At 42.0% G+C, this 22059-nt stretch overlaps 1 protein-coding gene across 3 annotated transcripts in view; it reads right to left on the reverse strand.

The window, feature by feature from the left end:
• The window catches only part of immt (inner membrane protein, mitochondrial (mitofilin)), an 84229-nt gene that overhangs the window by 5433 nt on the left and 56737 nt on the right, over window positions 1-22059 (reverse strand). For 2 of the 3 annotated variants that reach the window (XM_041184618.1, XM_041184600.1), the window contains 3 exons: window positions 12909-12923; window positions 2393-2616; window positions 575-706 (listed from right to left, as the gene is read on the reverse strand). In XM_041184618.1, the coding sequence (XP_041040552.1) occupies window positions 575-706; window positions 2393-2616; window positions 12909-12923 (371 nt within the window). The remainder of the gene's footprint in view (window positions 1-574; window positions 707-2392; window positions 2617-12908; window positions 12924-22059) is intronic. The other variant, XM_041184609.1, reaches the window with a different exon arrangement.

Raw genomic sequence — 22059 nt, forward strand, 5'->3', positions numbered from 1 at the left:
TAAAAAAAAAATGTACTAAGCTGCCCTTAATAACCCTAATTGGCCCAAAACGAATAATTTTACTTAAGGCTACTTGATTGGCTTGACCGGAAATGGAAAAAATCAGTGATGTTCTTCACACAGTGGAATTGCGTCTTTCAGATAACTAACAATCTTTGATGTAATTGTGAAAGGTGAGAAATGTATGTGTACTTGTACACGCCATTTCTTACTCAAAATTACAGTCTGAAGTGTTTTTAAGCATTCCATTTTCAGTGCTGAGTTAAACCAATTAATAAAATTCTGCACTAAGGAACTTTTCACAGGAAATCAGGCCCCTTCATTGCAAGATAAAAGCAAAGTGCTGCAGATGCTGGAAATCTGAAACAAAAACAAAAAATGCTGGAAAAACTCAGCAGGTCTAACAGCATCTGTGCAGAGAAAAATCAGAGCTAACATTTCAAATCCTTATGACTCTTCTTCAGAGCCATTTGGGAGCCATTAGGCATAATGTGAAGAGCAAGCTTTGGCTGGCTTTGAAGGTTTAATTATTTTATTTTGCCATAAGTGGCTTAATATTCAGTGTAAAGTTTACCTCCTGATATTTTCCTTTGAATTCCTGTTCCTGAACCTTCAGTACCTCCCTCAGATGATCAGTGTGAGCAGCAGCTTGCCTGCGTAGCTGAGTTCGCATCTCGGCCTCCATTACTTCTCGTACTTCTTCTGCCTGAATTTGAAAGAAAACTGTACTCAATTGATTTCATTTTGACATTTCTTGACTTCATTTCAGTTCCATCAACTTGAAAATAGAGCAGCCTATAACACAGCTGATACTAACATTACTTAACAAAATATGTGGTTACAGCAGGGCAGGTATTCTTTTCATAAAATATCAGTGATTTTTGCCATGACTCTGCAGTTGTTAACTAGAGCAAAGCCATTGCCTTGCCTTCTCCTTTATCTTCCTCTGCTTCGAGTTTTGAGCTTATCCACTCCAATCTTATTTCTCGATACCAATCCTGAATCAACGCAGTCATGACCAAATCATCAAACAGTAAAACCAGCCAGTCATTCATTCATTATTCAGCCTCTCAATTTATGGTGAGAATATTTATCAATATGAATTATCCCAATGTGTTTTTATATTAATTTAAAAATTTCTAATCTCCTTTTGTGCTCCACTATGTCTCTTTTCAGCTTCTCTTTCACCCTACTTTTTACATTGAATAAACACTTCACATAACCAGGCTATTACCTACAAATATCTGTTTGCAAAAGATAGAATCCTTCAAAACAAAACAATAAAATGAGGAATCACATCATGTGGAGAGTAGCGTGATCAGGATGGGTGCTGGAACATTGCTTAAATCCTCAAGTCACAAAAGGTTTTTAAATACTAGATACAAAACTATATTCTGCAGACACTATGGGGTCTGATCCTTGAGTATTCTAGTGTCAATGTTACTTTGCATTAGCTGACATAATAATGTGCCAACATACATCTTTTTTTTGCTCTCTCCATGGCTGTGAAATAATCCATCAATTCTCCCAGAACTGAAAAACCTTAGACCATAAAGGATCATAAACGCCAGTAGAGTCAATTTTGAAGCAGTTTACCACTCATCACCTCAGCTACGAACTAGGAAACAGCATGAGAAATTAAGATTTGTGCAACTTATCAAATTTTAATTGCACAAGTTCTGGTTAATATATAGTTATTAATTGACTAGTGTTTATAATAATCTGTACATAAAATCTTAGGAGCTTACAGCACATAAAAGGCCAATCAGTCTGGCTCTTTAAAAGAGCAGTCTTGTTAGTTCCATACCTTTTGTTTATACCCCATAGGTTCCTCACCTTCAAGTTCTCTTCTAAGTCCCTTTCTAAAATTATTAGCATTCCAGATCCTGTCAATTCAGTGAAGAAATTGCTCCTCAACTCCCCTTTAGATTTTGTGCTAATAGTTTTGCATCATGACCTCTAGTTATTGACCCACTCACCAGAGCAAATAATTTCTCTTTATCTACTGTATGAAAACCTTTCATCTTGAAATCTTCTATTAAGTCATCGCTTAAACTTCTCTGTTCGAAGGAGAAATCCTATCTTTTCCACCTCTTCTCATAACTGAGTCCTTGAAATGACTCCAGCCACTCATCAAAGCAAAAGCTTGAGCAACTGACAGCTCTTCTGGAAACCAGGTGTGCAGGAAGTGTCCTGTAGTTCCCATATAAAACAGGATGTGCCAGCAACAGGTCCCTGCTGGTGTGCCATGATAGCACTAACCTCTAAATTATTGAGGCCCTTACCATTAAAATACTTGGCAATGTATTTTAAAAATCTAAGAAACTATTCTTTATAGAGTCTGCAAGATATTGGCTAATAAAGCCCATGCAGAACTGGGCTTGTGCCTTACCTTTTTGTCCCTTTCAAGAAGGATTTCTGATCGATAATGCTCCAGGGCTTTTGTCACTGCTGTTTCCAAAGCTTTCTTATGTTCCAGTTTCTGATGCTCAAGTGCCATGTCAATGTGCTGCTGTTCCCGCACTTGTTGTTCTGCCAACTCTCTGTTCAATTGGTCAATGCGACGATGGGCATGGGCAATCAATGAGTTAAGGTCATCGGTGCTCAGCTGGCCAGCTACAGTTTGGAAATACCATTAAAAAAAGAGTATGTAACAAGTTTACTCTGGGAGAAGAACCATTCATTTGGGATAAATTTTTTTTCAATTACAAAAAAATTTAATACAGATAAAAACATTTCATGGAATTAAAATGGCAATTACACAACTGCATGCCAGTTATTTTACATGCATAGTGCTATATATGAATTTGCACAAAGCTTAGTTAAGCAGCTCACATACTTGGGAAAATTTATACAGTAACATTGAGGAAGGGAAAAACTTTTGCACAAGTGTTTTCTAGGATTATGATATTTTAAAATTAATTTTCATTAAGAGTACTCTTTCAAAAGTACTAAGGACATTAAGAGTATTTATTTATTGTGACATGAAAGCCTCTTGTATATTTCCTTTGTGAAAGCCTTCTGCAAAGACATGTGAATCTACATTTTCAGCCAAGAGTCACAGAATTGCTACAGTGCAGGAGGCCATGCCCATCGTGCCTGCACCAGCTCGCTGAATGAGCAATTTACCCAATGCCATTCCTTTGCCTTCTTCACATAATTCTGCACATTCTTCCTTTTAAGATAACAGTCTTATTCCCTTTTGAATGCCTCGATAGAACCAGCCTCCACCACTCTACCCTCATGATCTTGAATTCCTCTATCAAATCTCCTCTTGGACTTCTCTTTTCCATGGCACACAGTCTCAACTTCTCCAATCTCTGTAACAAAAGCTCCTCACTCTGGAACCATTCTTAGGAATCTTTTCTGTACTCTCTCATATGCCCATGTCATTAATATATATCAGGTAGAGCAAGGATTTCAACACTGACCCCTGGGAAACTCCACTACAAACCCTCCTCCAACCCAAAAAACATCCATTAACTACTACTCTGTTACCTGTAACTCAGCCAATTTCATATCCACGTTGCTACTGTCCCTTTTGTTCCATGAGCCATACCTTTGCTCACAAGTCTGTTGTGCAGCACTGTATCAAATGCCTTTTGGAAGTCCATGTACACAACATCAAAAGCATTGCCCTTATGAACCCTCTCTATGATCTCTTCAAAAAAACTCCAGCTAGTTAAACGCAATTTTCCATTAACAAATCCATGCTGGCTTTCCTTAATTAACCCAAATTTGTCCACGTGACTATTAATTTTGTCCCAAATGATTGTTTCTATAAGTTTCCCCACCAGAAAAGTTAAACTGACTGGCCTGTAGTTGCTGGGCTTATCTTTACACCCTTTTTTGAACGTGTGTGTAATGTTTGCAATTCTCCAGTCCCAAGACACCACCCCTGAGTCTAAGAAAATTGGGAAATTATAGCCAGTGCATCTGCACTTTCCACTCTCACTTCCTTCCATATCCTCAGATGCATCTCATCCGGTCCTGGTGTTTTATCAGCTAAGTACAAACAGGCTATCTAATACCACTTCTGTATCCATTTTAAAGTTTTCTAGTATATTAATTACCTACTTCACCATGGCCTAGGTAACATCATCTTCCTTGGTTGTTAGATGCAAAGTATTCACTTAATACCTCAGCTATGTCCCCTGCCTCCATGCATGAATCACCTTTTTGGACCTTAATCAGCCACACTCCTCCTCTTACTGCCCTTTCACTATTTATATGCCTACAGAAGACTTTGGGATTCCTTTCTTTATCAAGAATCATAGAATCTTAATGGCACAGAAAGAGGCAGTTTGGCCCATCATGTCTGCACAGTCAGTTGCCAGTCTCTTTTCATATTCCCTCTTTGCTTCTCTTATTTGCTTTTTCACATCACTTCTCAACCTTCTATTTTCCATTTGAAAATTTGTTTTTTTGAGGCTGTAGCTAGTAGGGTAGATGAAGGGGAGCCAGTAGATGTAGTATACCTGGATTTCCAAAAAGCTTTTGATAAGGTACCACACAAAAGATTAATAGGCAAGATAAGGGTTCATGGAGTTGGGGGGGGATAATATTTTAGTAAGAATAGAAAGCAGAGAGCGGGCATAAACAAAGCTTTTTCAAGTTGGCACTCAGTGAACAGTGGAGGGCCACAAGGACTAGTGCTGTTGCCTCAGTTATTTACCACCTATATTAATGACTTGGATGAAAAGACAAAGAGCAATGTATCTAAGTTTGCTGATCAACCAAGCTAGATGGAAACCTAAGCTGTGAGGGGGGGGGGCACAGAGAAGCTGCAGAGAGATATAGACAGCTCAAGTGAGTGGACAACAAGATGACAAATGGAGTATGATGTAGGGAAGTATGAAGTTATTCACTTTGACTGTAAGAATAGAACAGCAGAATTTTTTTTTTAAAGTATGAAACTTGCAAATGTTAATTTTCAAAGAGACTTGGGTGTGCTTGTACAAGGACAGCAGAAAATTAGAACGCGGGTGCAGCAAGCAATTATGAAGGCAAATGGCATGTTGGCCTTTATTGTAAGGAGATTGGAATACAACAATAAAGAAGCCTTGCTGTAGTTGCTCAGGGTTTTGATGAGACTACATCTGGAATACTGTGTGCAGTTTTGGTATCCACATTTAAGAATAGATAAACTTGCATTGGAGTACAGTGAAGATTCACTAAATTTGTGGGACGAGGGGGTTGTCCTATGATCAGAGGCTGAGTAATTTGGGTATATACTTTGGAGTTTAGAAGAATGAGAGGCGATCTCACTGAGACCTGAAGGGGCTTGATAGGGTAGACGCTGAGAGATCGTTTCCACTGGTTGGTGAACCTAAAACACTGGGGCAGTGTGTCAGAATGAGGGACCGATCATTTAGCACTGAGATGAAGAGAAATTACTTCACTCAAAGGGTTTTGAATCTTTGGAATTCTTGACACTTAAGGGTTGTGGATGCTCTAAATCGCTGAAAACACTGAAGGCTGGGATAGACAGGTTTTTGGTCTCTCAGGGAATTAAGGGAGTGGGTGGGAAAATTGAATTGAAGCCCAAGATCAGCCAAAATGGTACTGAATAAAGGAGCAGGCTCAATGGGCCATATGATCTAATATAGCTCCTTGTGTTTTATATAAGGATACTTTTTTTCCTTCATCTTAAAGCCGAATCTCTTTTGTCATCCAGGAGATCTGAACTGGTTTGTCCCGCACTTCCTCTTCAAAGGAGTATGCCTTGACTGTGCCCGGATAGTTTCTTTTATCAAGGTAGCCCATCGTTTAGGTACCATTTTTCCTGCCCACCTTTGATTCCAATTTATTCGGCCCAGATCCGTTCTTGCCCCACTGAAGTTGGTAAATAGGAGTAGCATATGATAAACTTGACTAGATTAGCAATAACCAATGGTAATTGCAGCATTATGAACAACTCTTAAAACAGAAATCAGGTATGCATTCATTATTCACCACACAAAGGAAAAGGCATCCACAAATCATTTATGATAGTTAAAGGTCACAGGGAACAAATTAAAACATTAAAAACAGGAATTAGATTCATTCTGGAAATCATGTTAAGATAGCTTTGATTTCGGAAAATGTATTACTTGCCAATCAGCAAAAAAGAGTTACTTTCCCTTGCACAGGACAACAGATGTAAAGATCATGATCCAAAGTCTGCAATTCTAATACAAAAACAGAAAATACTGGAAATACTCAGCAGGTCAGGCAGCATCTGTAGGGAAAAACAGAGTTAATGTGCTGGATTTTAGCAGAGATGAGGAGGTTCTGAGGACCTGTTTAAAAAAAAGGCGGATGGGACATGATGCCAGGATTCCTGCTCCCACTCCCAGCGTCCTAATGTTTGCTAGCACAAATTCCCAACCTGGCTGGCTCCATTGCAAAGGCATCTCTTAGCCCCTCTGCAATTTTCGTGAAGTCTGGTCAGCTTCTCAAGGACTCGTGGTTCGTGGCCCCTCAGAGGAACAGGTCTTGTGGGAACAGGTCTTGCCAATGCCAACCCCTGCACATCCACCCGCCCTCAATGGTCCCTCATATCCTCTATGCCAACTCATTGTACTTCCATGCTCATTCACCCAGTACACACACTGTACAGAACCAATGAACCCCACAGTAACAGTGGCATGTCTTTAAACAGCCATTTAAAAAAATCAGACATTCATAACTTTCTTAAAAAAACTGCTACTACAACCCTACTAACAGAAGTCGGGCTCTCAGCCAAGCATACATAATGAGACTTTAATTTACGAATAGCTGTTTCTCTTTTTACATTTTTCCACACATGCCATTGCGCTAGGTTTCCGGAGGTGGGGGCGGGCTGTACTGTTTGCTCCCCAGAAGAAAATGTCAGTTCCAAACCGAATAAGGTCACCCTGCAGTTTTAACAGCCCTCAGGTGGAAGAAGTCCCACTCTCAAGAGCTGTCAGCCAATCTGATTGGTTGGTAGCTCTTGCAGCCCCAGCAATGCCAGAACTCAGTAGTGAGCACTGCTGGGACGGCAAGGAGGCCCACAGTGATCAAGGATAGGTATCAGACCCAAGTAAATCAAGGGCCTTTTGGGCAAGGAGGGTTCAGACACCCTCGGGAAGGAGAGGCTGAGGAGTGAGAGATGGATGGGATTTGGAGGCCAGGTAGAGGGACACAAGGAGGGCGGAAGGCTGCCTCTGATAAACACAGGGCACGCCTGAATGATGTGCCCGCCTTCCTTCCCACCTTTTCACCAACTTTGTTTAAAGAAAAAGGCCTCCCCACTCTTGCCCAGTGTATTATGGCAATGGAAGTGAATTGAAGGCCTTAAGTGAGCAATAGCTGACCACATACGACCCTCAAAAGGCCTATGGGCAGGCGGGTTAATGGGCACCTTTCCCAATGTCATCCTTCCACATTATGGAGTGGGTTGAGGGTGGATGGGAGGCAGTGGGCTACCCACCTGACAGCATGCCCCGCTGAAAACACATGCAGCCTTAAAATCCAGTCCATTGTTCCTATAGGGTTCATTGGCTCTGTCCAGAGTGCACACTGGGTGAATTGTCATGGAAGTGCTGCAAGTTGGCACGGATTGTATGAAGGAAAACTAGGGTGGGTGAAGGGCATGAGTTGACATGGATAAGGCATGATGATTGGGTGGGGGGTGGTGAGGAGGGTGTGAGAGCAAGGGCTAGAGGGCTTAATGTCTAACAACATTACTGGGACAAAGTCCCAGAGAACTGAGGAGGGCCTTTCAACTAGCCCGCCTCAACACCCAGCAGCCTCTGTGGCTGCCTCCAATGATGGCGGGCCTGACTCCATCATCAGCACACACACTGGCCCATTATCCCCCCACCCCCATCCACCCCCAGCTGAAATGTTAACTCTATTTCTCTCCATGGATGCTGTCTGAACTGCTAAATATTTCCAGCTTTATAAATTTTTTTGGTTTCATATTTCCAGCATCTGCAGTATTTTGCATTTGAAATTCTGGTAGCTCATCTGTCTAGTTAACAGGTACTGTAAAACTATACATCATTTTGGTTGCAATCTTACCAAGTACAATGGTATGCTAAGGAAAGTAACTTCACCATGTAGTGTGGAATAGAAATATAAAATACCGTGAAACAATGCATGTCACTGTAACTCTGGATGCAAGAACTCCAACCCAGCAATCAAGACAGCGTTTAAGTAGTGTAACCAGATTCCAGTATTCAAAGCTGCTTCAATATTTGCCCGCACTGGAGTGCGGCTTTTTGCCCGCACTGAAGTGTTTAAGTTGGAGTTTGGTGAGAGAGGGAGTTTGCTGAAGAGGGAAGGAGGTGATCCTTTCATTTCCTACCTTTCCTCAGAAGAAAGAGCAGCAGCCTTGGTAAGTAGGACCTGGTGAGTATTTATTCTGTCCTTAATATTCTCTAAACTCGAGGAAATAAAAGTAAAGCGAGTAATTTAAGGGCAAGTCATAACAGGACAGCTCGGCCTCTTGAATGATGTTGGAAGTCAGGGACACTTCCAGTGTCCCAGGTGTCCATGTGTGCATGAAGTGTCTCCAGCTGCAGCTACGTGAAATCTACATTTCGGAGCTGGAGCTGCAGCTTGAGTCACTGTGGAGCATCCACAAGGATGAGATCTTTGTGAACAGCACGTACCGTGAGGTGGTCACACTGCAGGTAAAGGGCGCACAGGCAGAATGGGAATGGGTAACTGCCAAACAGAGTAAAAGCACTAGGCAGGTAGCACAGGAGTTCCCGGACACCATCTCCCTCCCTAACAGATTTTCTGTTTTGGATACTGCTGGGGGAGATGGTTTCTCAGGGGAGTGCAGCAAGAGCCATGTCTGTGGCACCACGAGCATCTCAGCTGCACAGGGTGGGGAGAAAAAAAAGAGTGGGAGAGCAATAGTGATAGGGGATTCTATCGTAAGGGGAACTGATAGACGTTTTTGTGGCCGTAGTCGTAACACCAGGATGGCATGTTGCCTCCCTGGTGCCAGGGTCAAGGATGTCACTAAGCAGCTGCAGGAAATTCTGAAGGGGGAGGTTGAACAGCCAGAGGTCGTCATCCATTTTGGTACCAATGACATAGGTAAAGAGGGATGAGGTCCTGAAAGCAGAACATAGGGAGCTAGGAAATCAATTAAAAAGCAGGATCTCAAAGGAAGTAATCTCAGGATTACTCCCAGTGCCACATGCCAGTGAATCAGAACTGGAGAACAGACCAGATGAATTTGTGGCTGGACAGATGGTATAGGGGGGAGGGATTTAGATTCCTGGAGGCAACTCTGGGGAAGATGGGACCTGTACAAGCTGGACAGGTTGCACCCCAACAGGACAGGGACCAATATCCTCACAGGGGTATTCACTAGTACTGTGGGTGGTGGGGAGGGGAAGTGGGGGGGTAGGTTGTTGCAGTTTAAACTAGAGTGGCGGGGGGGTGGGAACCTGTGTGAGGAGACACAAGAGAGAGGGAAACAAAGATAGGAATGAAACACAGAAAAGTAGAAAGCAAAAGCAGAAGGCAGAGGAAACAAGGGCTAACAGCAAATAGGGCCATAGAACAAAAAAAATGTGCAAAAATGTGTTAAGAAGTCTAAAGGCACTGTATCTGAATGCATGGAACATTTGCAATAAAGGTAGACAAATTAACAGCACAAATAGGTCTAAACGGGTACGATATGATTGCGATTACGGAGACATGGTTGCAGGGAGACGAAGACTAGGAACTGAATATCCAAGGGTACTCTATTTAGGAAGGAGAGGTAAGAAAGAAAAGGAGGTGGTGAGGCATTGTTAGTTAAGGATGAAAGCAGTGCAATAGTGAAAGAGGATATTGGCTCAGAAAATCTAGATATAGAAGAGTCTGGGCAGAGCTAAGAAGCAACAAGGGGTGGAAAATATTAATGGGAGTTGTCTATATGCCTCCAAACAGTAGTGATAAGGTAGGGGACGGCATTAAAAAGAAATTAGAGATGCCTGTAACAAGGGTGCTACAGTAATCATGGGTGACTTTAGTCTACATATAGACTGAGCAAACCAGATTAGCAATAATACTGTGGCAGATGAATTCCTGGAACTTGTACTAGATGATTTTTTAGACCGGTATGTCAAGGAGCCAGCTAGGTAACAGGCTATCCTGGATTTGGTGTTGTGCAATGAGAAGGTGTTAATTAATAATCCTGTTGTGTGGGGTTCTTAAGGGAACAGTGACCATAACATGATAGAATTCTCCATTAAGATGGAAAGTGAAGTGGTCCAATCTGAAACTAGGATCTGAAATATAAACAAAGAAAACTGAAGGTATAAGGCATGAGTTGGCTAAGATGGATCGGAAAATTTCATTAAAAGGCATGGTGGTGGATAGACAATGGCTAATATTTAAAGGGACGAATGTATGCATTGCAATAGTTATACATTCCTTTCTGGCACAAAAACAACAGGAAAAGCGGCCCAATCATGGCTAACAAAAGAAATTAAGGGTAGTTTTAGATCCAAAGTTGCTAGAAAAAGTTGCAAGCCTGAGGATTGGGCAAATTCAGCAAAGAAGGACCAAGAGATTGATTAAGAGGGGAAAAATAGAGTATGAGAGTAAACTTGCAAGGAACATAAAAGCTTCTATAAGTATGTAAAAAGAAAAATATTAGTGAAGACAAATGTAGGTCCCTTACAGCCTGAAATGGGAGAATTTATAGTACAGATCAAGGAAATGGCACAGCAAATAAACAACTATTTTAGTTCCGTTTTCACGGAGGAAGACACAAATAATCTCCCAGAAATAGTAGGGAACCAAGGGTCTAGTGAGAAGAAGGAATTGAAGGAAATTAGTATTACGAAAAAAATTGTGTTGGAGAAACTAACAGAACTGAAAGCTGATAAATCCCCAGGGCCTGAAAAATCTACATCCCAGGGTACTGAAGGTGGTGGCAATGGAAATAATGGATGCATTGGTTGTCATTTTCCAAAATTCAGTTGATTCTGGAACAATCTGGGCAAATTGGAGGGTGGCAAATATAACCCCACTATTTAAAAAAGGAGGGAGGGAGAAAACTGAGAATTACAGATCATTTAACATACCATCAATAGGAAGGCAAATGCTAGAGTCTATTATAAACAGTGCGATAACAGGACACTTAGAAATATCAAGGGGATTAGACAAAGTCAGCATGGATTTATGAAAAGGAAATCATGTTTGACAAATCTATTGGAGTTTTTTTGAGGATTTAACTTACAAAATAGATAAGGGAGAACCAGTGGATGTGGTGTATTTGGATTTTCAGAAAGCTTCCGATAAAGTCCTACATAAGAGAGGTTAGTATGCAAAATTAAAGCACATGGAATTGGGGATAAGATATTGACATGAATTGAGAATTGGTTGGCACAGGAAACAGAGTAGGATTAAATGGGTCTTTTTCGAAGTGGTAGGTGGTGACTTGGGTCCCTGCTATTCACTATATAATCAATGATTTGGATGAGGGAACCAGGTATAATATTTCCAGGTTTGCTGACGACACAAATCTTGTTGGGAATGTGAGCGGTGAGGAGGATGTGAAGAGGCTTCAAGGTGACTTAGACAAGTTGAGTGAGTGAACAAATACATGGCAGATGCAGTATAATGTGGGTATGTGTGAAGTTATCCACTTGGTAGGAAAAATAGAATGGCAGAGTATTATTTAAATTGTGATAGATTGGGAAATGTTGATGTACAAAGGGACCTGGGTGTCCTTGTACACCAGTCAATGCAAGCATGCAACTGCACAAGCAGTTAAGCAAGCAAATGGTATGTTGGCCTTCATTGCAAAAGCACTTGAGTACAGGAGCAAGGATGTCTTACTGCAGCTGTTCAGGGCTTTGGTGAGACCACACCTGGAGTATTGTGTGCAGTTTTGGTCTCCTTACCTAAAAGGATATACTTGCCAGAGAGGGAATGCAGGGAAGATTTACCAGATTAATTCCTGCGATGGCAGGATTGTTGTCTGAGGAGAGATTGGGTCGACTAGGCCTGTTGAGAAGAATGAGAGGGGATCTCATTGAAATGTTTAAAATTCTGAGAGGGCCATACAGACTGGATGCAGGAATAATGTTTCTTCCGGCTGCGATTCTAGAACAAGGGGTCACAGTCCCAGGATATGGGATAGGCCATTTAGGACTGAGATGAGGAGAAACTTCTTCACTCAGAGGGTGGTGAGCCTATGGAATTCTCTACCACAGAGGGCTGGAGAAGCCAAGTCAATGAACATATTTAAGAAAGAAATAGATAGATTTCTGGAATCTAAAGGTGTCAAGGGGTATGAGGAGAGAGCAGGAGTATGGTGTCACGATAGAGGATCAGCCATGATCATATTGAATGGCAGACCAGGCTCAAAGGGCCAAATGACCTACTCCTGCTCCTATTTTCTAATTGACTCTCAGCAAAACTTTCAACAATAATGCATTGTTCCCCAATTTTGCTGTCAGTGGCAGCGTCAAAAGCTGCTAATTCATGTAAAAACCACAGATACTTAGACACATTGACTATTTTTCTGGGCTTCAAAAAGGTGGGATCCAGTGTACCACTGTTTCACAATAAACAGCACTTTCTTTACAAATTATAGAAGCAGTGCAAGTTAGAATAAAAAAGAATGTAAATACATCCAAAATACTTTTGCAGCCTCTTTCAACTTAATGCACACAAATATTTCAACACTTTCCATGCACCGGTTCTTTTTTTCACGTTTTACATTTTCTGTAAATTCTCTGTTTTTCCTTGGAGTTTCCTTGAATCTAGTTGGATTGGGAGAAAAGGAGGACCACAATACTTCCTGAATTACAGTGACAAGGATTCAAAAGTCCCTCATTTTGCTGAGAGTCCTTAAGTATGCAAGGATCTCACAGCCTAATAAAAGTACTTAAAATGCAGTGGGTTAATAAAGAGTATATATACAACAAACTAGCCAGACTCACCTAGATCAGACACCTCTGCAAGAAAAGGGTGGGAAGAATTAATACGAGTTGACAACAGCACCACTAGAAGCAGTCACTCAGACAAACTGTTACAGCGTAAATGAGAACACACACTAAACTTTCATATCAGTAATGAAGCCATTTTTAATAATGTACATATTTTTCCTAACTAATTTGAAAGATATGATATATAAATATTAAAAAAAAAGTAGAATGTTAACTGAAACTAAGCAGAACAATGCACTCTAAAATCTATGCATAAATGAATATCCATCCAAAGCCAATTTTCATCATTTACACCAGCAAGTGACCACAAGAATTTTCCAATGAATTCTCCAATGAAGCTGCAAAACTTCAACTGCAATACCCACTAAGTATGAAAAGAATTCTCAGAACGCATTTTCTGTTCATTCTTGGGATGTGGGCAAGCCCAGTATTTATTCTCCAACTCTAAATACCCTTGAGAAGGTGGTGGCAAGCTTCTTTCCCAAAATGATTGAGTTTTTCCTCGTGACTTTTACTGGTGCCTATTTTTATTTATTTTTTTCTTTTAAATTGAATTCAGTTCCACAAACCCATCCAGTTACATCTGAAACCACGTTCTCTAGATTATTAGTCCAATTGGTAACATGACCACTCCAAAACTGTACCTGGTAAATGTGAAAACTGCTTTAAGAAGGCTTACACACCTCACTTGCCTAACCCTAGACACAGTTTGGTCAAGGTTTAAAAATCCCACCCTCCTATTCCCCATGATGTCTCATGGCATCAGGTCAAATACGGGCAAGGAAACCTGCTGAATACCATGTACTGCCCTCCCTCAGCTGATGAATCAGTGCTCCTCCATGTTGAAAACCACTTGGAGGAAGCACTGAGGGTGGCAAGGGTGCAGAATGTACTTTAGGTAGGGGACTTCAATGTCCATCACCAAGAGTGACTCAGTAGCACCACCACTGACCGAGCTGGCCAAGTCCTAAAGGACACAGCTGCTAGACTGGGTCTGCCGCAAGTGGTGAGGGAACCAACAAGAGGGAAAAACATACTTGACCTCATTCTCACCAAACTGCCTGCCCCAGATACATCCATCCATGACAGAATTGGTAGAAGTGAACACCGCACAGTTGTTGTGGGGATGAAGTCCAAGCTTCACATTGAGGATAATCTCCATCATGTTGTGTGGCACTACCACTGTGCTAAATGGGATAGGTTTCGAACAGATCTAGCAACTCAAGGCTGGAATCCATGAGGCGCTGTGGGCCATCAGCAGCAGAAGAATTGTACTCGAACACAATCTGTAACCTCATGGCCCAACATATCCCTAGTCTGCCATTAACATCAAGCCAGGGGATCAACCCTATTTCAATGAAGAGCACAGGAGAGCATGCCAGGAGCGGCACCAGGCATACCTAAAAATGAGGTGTCAACTTGGTGAAGCTATAACACAGGGCTACTTGTGTGCCAAACAGCATAAGCAACAAGAGACAGACAAAGCTAAAAAATCCCACAACCAACAGATTAGATCTAAGCTCTGCAGTCCTGCCACATCCTGTCATAAATGGTGGATGATAATTAAACAACTCACTGGAGGACGAGGCTCCACAGACATCCCCATCCTCAATGATGGGGGAGCCCAGCACATCAGTGCAAAAGATTAGGCTGAAGCATTTGCTACAATCTTCAGCCAGAAGTGCCGAGTAGATGATGCATCTCGGCATCCTCCGGAGGTCCCCAGCATCACAGATGCCAGTCTCCAGCCAATTCGATTCACTCCACATGATATCAAGGAACAGCTGAAGGCACTGAATACTGCATGGCCATGGGCCCTGACAATATTCCAGCAATATTACTGAAGACTTGTGCTCCAGAACTTGCTGCGCCCCAAGCCAAACTGTCCCAGTACAGCTATAATACTTGAATCTACATGGCAATGTGGAAAATTGCCAAGATATGTCCTGTACACAAAAAGCAGGACAAATCCAACCCGGCCAGTTACCGCCCCATCAGTCTACTCTAAATCATCAGAAAAGTAATGGTAGGGGTCATCAACAGTGCTATCAAGTGGCACTTGCCTTAGCAATAACCTGCTCAGTGACACCCAGTTTGGGTTCCACCAGAGCCACTCAGCTCCTGACCTCGTTACAGCTTTGGATCAAACATGGACAAAAGAGCTGAACTCCCGAAGTCAGGTGAGAGCAACTGTCCTTGACATCAAGGCTGCATTTGACCGAGTGTGGCATCAAGGAACCCTAGCAAAACTGGAGTCAATGGGAATCAGGAGGAAAACTCTCCACTGTTTGGCGTCATACCTAGCACAAAGGGAGATGGTTGTGATTGTTGGACGTCAGTCATCTCAGCTCCAGGACATTACTGCAGGATGTCCTCAGGGTAGTGTCCTCAGCCCAACCATCTTCAACTGCTTCATCAATGACCTTCCTTCCATCGTAAGGGTCAGAAGTGGGGATATTCACTGATGATTGCACAAAGTTCAGCACCATTCGTAACTCCTCAGATACTAAAGCAGTCCATGTCCAAATGCAGCAAGACCAGAACAATATCCAGGCCTAGACTGACAAGCGGGAAGTAACATTCATGCCACACAAGTGTCAGGCAATGAACATCTCCAATAAGAGAGAACCTAACCATCACCCCATGACATTCAATGGCATTACCATCACCGATCCCCCACTATCAACATCCTGGGGATTACCATTGACCAGAAACTGGACTGGCCATGTAAATATCATGGCTACAAGAGCAGGTCAGAGACTAGGAATCATGCAATGAGTAGCTCATCTACTGACTCCCCAAAACTTGTCCACCATCTACAAGGCACAAGTCAGGAGTGTGATGGAATACTCCCCACTTGATACCATCAGGACAAAGAAGCCCACTTCAAAAACAAAAATACCTGGAAAAACTCAGGTCTGGCAACATCTGCAGAGAGCAGCACAGTTAACGTTTCGAGTCTGAATGACCCTTCAACAGAACAGTTCTGTTGAAGGGTCATTCGGACTCGAAACGTTAACTGTGCTGCTCTCCACAGATGCTGCCAGACCTGCTGAGTTTTTCCAGGTACTTTTGTTTTTGTTTTGGATTTCCAGCATCCGCAGTTTTTTGCTTTTATTTTATTAAAAAAGCCCACTTGATTGGCACCACATCCACAAACATTCACTCCCTCCTCCATTGATGCACAGTAGGATCAGAGTGTATCATCTACAGGATGCACTGCAGGAGTTCACCAAGGCTCCTTGGACAGCGCTTCTAAACCCACGATCACTACCATCTAGAAGGACAAGCAGATAGTGGGAACACCACCATGTGGAAGTTCCCCTCCAAGTCACCCACAATCCTGACTTGCAAATATATTGCTGCTCCTTCACTGTTGCAGAGTTAAAATCCTGGAACTCCCTTCATAACAGCACTGTGGGTGTACCTACACTACAAGGTCTGCAGCAGTTTTAGAAGGCAGCTCACCACCACCTTCTCAAGGGCAACTAGGGATGGGCAATAAATGCTGGCCCAGCCAACAAAGCCCACATCCCATGAATGAATGAATGAAAAAAAAAAAGGATACTGCTGGAGTCTAACCAGCTAAAGCCACACAATATATTAGCTTAGGGTACATGAAAGATTATTTTCCAGCCACTGAGATCCTAACTGCCAGTTAAAGCATAGGCTAAGGGGTTATCTGGACTTGACAAAGGGAATCCCAACACTAATGACAGATCACTGCCCTCAGAACTCAGCAATGAGCTATGTTGGTTGATCAACAAGCAAAAGCATCCTGAAGTAACGCCAATCAGCTTGGCACAAGAACTGGATTACCAATTTCACTCATGGTTCTACTCCTGACCAATCTCAGAACAGGTCATGTCATCCTGAAGCCAAGAGATACTGCTAACCTATCCCATCCCAAAGAGGAATGTCACTTGATGGTTAGTCACCTAATGACCATCAAGTGTTTCAGCCTTTGCTTGAGACAGGTTGGAAGAAATCCTGTACAACAGGGTCAACCACACAATTTACCATAACCTGCAAGTGGACTACCACCATCCTGACCTCAGCATGACTGCACCAGTTCAAGGTAAACTCTACAAACCAATAATGGCAGCACCAAATAACGGATATACGAGCTTATATTCATATAATCAACCTCCAAATAACACCTCCAGAGATGCCATTTGAGCTATTTGATGGACGTTTGTCTTCAAGTGATAATAGTACCAACTTGGACAGTTTGCTTGTTGTCCTTGATGTGGGACACATCCAAGTTGAATGGCACAGATACAAGACTCATTCAACTATTTGATCTGGGTCCTCACTTTTACTGGTCATTGGCAAAGGATGTGCCAACAGAGGATGACTCCACTTTGAAACTAAGTGACAGCATGCATGTTGGCCTGAGATCTCCCTTCCTCAGTCTCTGCTTTTTGTCATAACTGCAAATGGAATACGAAAGCGAGAAAACTGATGCTTCAGTAGTGCAGAGCTTAGGTCAGACTCACTTGGGAGTACAGCATTTAATTTGGGGCACCAAACGTCATGAAAGATTTACTGGTCTTAGAGGTGGTATAGATTCACTGGAAAGATAGATAGGCTTAAGAGGGTTAAATTAGTCAGTCACTCCATTATTGTTGTGCTACAGCCAGTGGGGTGGAAGGTGAACTAGATAGACCTTGTTCATCTTACATCTAGCAATTCCTGTGTTACGTGATGCAGAAAATTGGTTTGCATTTCCATCAGTTTAGAAGGTTGAGGGGTGATCTAATAAAAGTTCTTCAATATGTCAGATTGCGATAGGATGGATGCAGAGAAACCATTTCCTTTGGAAAGGGAATCCAAACCAAAGGGGTTGGTAAGTCAAATTAGAGCTCGGTCATTTAGGAATAAAACTGGGACAGTCTTTCACACAAAGTTTAGTTCAAATCTTGAATTCCGTAAAGGTTATGGATGCTGGATCAACTGAACTTATCAAGACTAAGATTGAATATCTTTGTTAGATAAGGAGATCAAGGGATATAAAGTAAAGGCAAGAGAGTAAACAGACCACCATAATCTCACAATAGTGGAACTGCTACAAGGGGTTGTACTCTTCACTCAAGTTCCAATATTGTGAAATATTTTGTAGCATTCAAGTTTAATAGAAATCATGTCACCCATTGCTATGTTTATGTTAAACAGAAAAACACAGATACTGACCACATACAATATAAACAGCACAATGGATTTAGAAGAGGTTTCTATTTTAGAAGAAGTAAATTCTGAAATATTCCTTTGTAATTAAAATTCATACAGGATCCTTAATGGTGAATTAACACTACAAAGTTAGCATTAGTGGAAAGCCATTTTAGCTTTGCATTGCATTAAACAGCTATCTATAAATCAGTTGTTAGGGTCCAAACCAAATTCAAAGTAGGGTGACAAAAACAGAATTACCTGGAAAAACTCAGCAGGTCTGGCAGCATTGGCGGAGAAGAAAAGAGTTGATGTTTCGAGCTGCCAGACCTGCTGAGTTTTTCCAGGTAATTCTGTTTTTGTTTTGGATTTTCAGCACCCGCAGTTTTTTGTTTTTATCAAAGCAGGGTGAAACTTTTCCAAAAAGAGTGTCACTCCATTTCTAGTGTCAAGTCAGGAGTCTGGCTCTGGGTTCAGGTTACACTGACAATATACAAAGCAACTCTGCTTCAGACTAACACTAGAGTTGCAGTGCGAATTCCAGTCCAAATTAAGTCTTACAGCAAATTTTGCCTTTCCACGCATGACTACTAAATGACAGTGTCTCAATTTAATCCGCTAGCCAAAATTCAAAATTGTTATGTCTATTGACCACCCCGCCTCCAATCAAGGAGATATCAATAAAGCATGTTCTCTCACATACTTAGTAAGTGACAATACAGTTATTAACAGAAACTTACATTCACATCCATGTGTCAGATTTACTTCTGTTCCTGTTATCAACTTTTTCTTATCCCTACCTCGGAGAATTCACACCCATGCAATGATGTCACTGGCCTCAAAAGTAGTAAATACAGTTAAGTGACTTTTCCTAATGTGTGAATCTAGACAGCAATTGTCATAAGGTTTCCTATCTTCACTCCACAAATACACAAGTGCACCTTCCAATAGGAACTTCTGGATATCAATCAAGACCTCGAATTGTGGCTGACTTTCACCTTCCTGATCAGAAAATATTGAGTCTACTTATAATGGCCACATTGCTGTTCTTGTAAAACTGCTCAGGTTTATGAGGTGACAACAATTTTCAGTGGTCGGTATATAATCTATAATTGGAAGCCAGCATTTTTATTTAATTCTATCATGGAAAGTGAGCCAGCCTTTGCTGCTCCTCCCTAATTGCCTTTGAGAAGGTGGTGATGAGGCACCTTCTTGAGCCACTACAGTCCATCTATTGTAGCTCCAGCTACAATGTTATTAGGAAGGGAGTTCCAGGGTTTTGACCCAACAGCGGTGAAGGAATGAATGGCGATAAAATTCCAAGTCAGGATGGTGTTTGGCTTGAAACGGAACTTACAGGTGGTGGTGTTTCCATGCCTCTGATGCCATTGTACTTCTTGGTGGTAGAGATCCCAGGTTGGAAAGGTGCCTTGGTGAGTTGCTGCACTGCATTTTGTAAATGGTATGCACTGCTGCCACTGACTTGGAACTATATAGTCATTCCTTCAGAGCTGTTGGGTCAAAATCATGCAGACAATTACCTCCCCCTCGAACATGCATTGCGGTTCCATCTGTTAACTGTTCTCCAAACATTCCACAAACTAGCGGTTAAACTGACCCTTGGGAATCAGCGCTTTCTTATCTGTATTTCACAAGGTCTGTGCCCTGCTGTTAAACTCCCTTTTCAAACTGGTATTGCTCAAGGAAATATCTCCTAATTGTATTTTGTCGGCACTTTCTCCAATCTGTATCAATGGCAACTCACATCTCAAAAATTTTAAATGTAATTCACATGACACCATTTCATCTGAGTCTATTGTTTACATACAGTTAATTATTACACCAGCTGTGTTAACTTGCTTAAGTGGTCCATCTTTGCATAGGAAGTATTTCTGGCTTTCAGATTGTCTCTTGCCTGTCTACATTCACCACAACTCCCACACCAAGGAAACCATAGTGCTTTCTGATCATGCCAAGTTATTCAGTTAGTCACTTTCTTATTCATCCCTACAGATAGCACAAAGCATGTTTTTGATGGTTCAACATTTGCTGTGAGCAGTGATATTTGTCACCTTGAGTTTCAGCATCATCAAGGCATGTTTTAAACCAACTAGGATTATTTTCTTCCTTCTAAACTTCTTGGCAATTTTTCCAGTTTCATGAAGGCAAGCTCAGAAATAAAATGCGAAATACCACCAGGCCACGCACTGGAGTTTCCCAGCCACTGAGTTTCCCAGCCACTGTCCCTTTACTTCAACTGGCTTCTGTGGGCTTAAACTGTAGAACAGCACCTCTACTGCACCAGTAGGACGTTTTTCACTTCCCACAGTGGTCCAGCATTGACTTCTGAATTAGCTGGTACCAAATAGTGTTGCCTGGGGGGGCCATGCATTGGGGACAGTACAACAAAGGTTCACTAGATTGGTTCCTGGGATGAAGGGATTGTCCTATGACCAGAGGCTGAGTAAATTGGGTCCATATTCTCTGGAGTTTAGAAGAATGAGAGGTGATATCATTGAAACATTGTGAAAGGGCTTAACAGGAGAGACAGAGAGAGGCTGTTTCCCATTGCTGGGTAATCTAGAACATGGGTTTCAGTCTCAGGATATGCATTTGATCACTTAGGATTGAAATTTGAAGAAATTTCTTGAGTCACATAATTGAGAAACTTTGAAATTCTCTACCCCGAGGGTTGTGAATGCTTCATCATTAGGTATATTTATGATGGAGATAGACAGATTTTTGGTCTCTCAGGGAATCAAGGGATATGGAGAGAGTTGGGAAAGTGGAGTTGAGGCTGAGAATCAGCCATAATCATATCAAATAGCTGAGCAGGCTCAAGGAGCCATATGGTCTACTCCTGCTCCTATTTTTTTATGTTGTGTTCTTATTAGCAACTAGGTTAAGACTGTCAAGCTAATTTCTAATTACAACCAGTAGAGAAGCTGGACCAAAATTCATATTAAGGTCTCAAGCATTAAAAGGGCTAATCTACTGAACTGCTGTGTCTCACAACAGACATGGTTTTTTTTAAAAACAAAAAAACTGCGGATGCTGGAAATCCAAAACAAAAACAGAATTACCTGGAAAAACTCAGCAGGTCTGGCAGCATCGGCGGAGAAGAAAAGAGTTGACGTTTCGAGTCCTCATGACCCTTCGACAGAACTTGAGTTCGAGTCCAGGAAAGAGCTGAAATATAAGCTGGTTTAAGGTGTGTGTGTGGGGGGCGGAGAGATAGAGAGACAGAGAGGTGGAGGGGGTTGGTGTGGTTGTAGGGACAAACAAGCAGTGATAGAAGCAGATCATCAAAAGATGTCAACGACAATAGTACAATAGAACACATAGGTGTTAAAGTTAAAAACAAAAAAACTGCGGATGCTGGAAATCCAAAACAAAAACAGAATTACCTGGAAAAACTCAGCAGGTCTGGCAGCATCGGCGGAGAAGAAAAGAGTTGACGTTTCGAGTCCTCATGACCCTTCGACAGAACTTGAGTTCGAGTCCAGGAAAGAGCTGAAATATAAGCTGGTTTAAGGTGTGTGTGTGGGGGGCGGAGAGATAGAGAGACAGAGAGGTGGAGGGGGTTGGTGTGGTTGTAGCGACAAACAAGCAGTGATATTGAGACAGAGAGGTCAAGGAAGGGAAGGGAAGTGTCAGAGATGGACCACGTGAAAATGATGGAGGGGTGGAGATTGGAAGCAAAATTAATAAATTTTTCCTTGTTTGTCGCTACAACCACACCAACCCCCTCCACCTCTCTGTCTCTCTATCTCTCCGCCCCCCACACACACACCTTAAACCAGCTTATATTTCAGCTCTTTCCTGGACTCGAACTCAAGTTCTGTCGAAGGGTCATGAGGACTCGAAACGTCAACTCTTTTCTTCTCCGCCGATGCTGCCAGACCTGCTGAGTTTTTCCAGGTAATTCTGTTGGTGTTAAAGTTAAAGTTGGTGATATTATCTAAACGAATGTGCT

The sequence above is a fragment of the Carcharodon carcharias genome, chromosome 1 (assembly GCF_017639515.1).
Source record: "Carcharodon carcharias isolate sCarCar2 chromosome 1, sCarCar2.pri, whole genome shotgun sequence".
NCBI lineage: Eukaryota > Metazoa > Chordata > Chondrichthyes > Lamniformes > Lamnidae > Carcharodon > Carcharodon carcharias.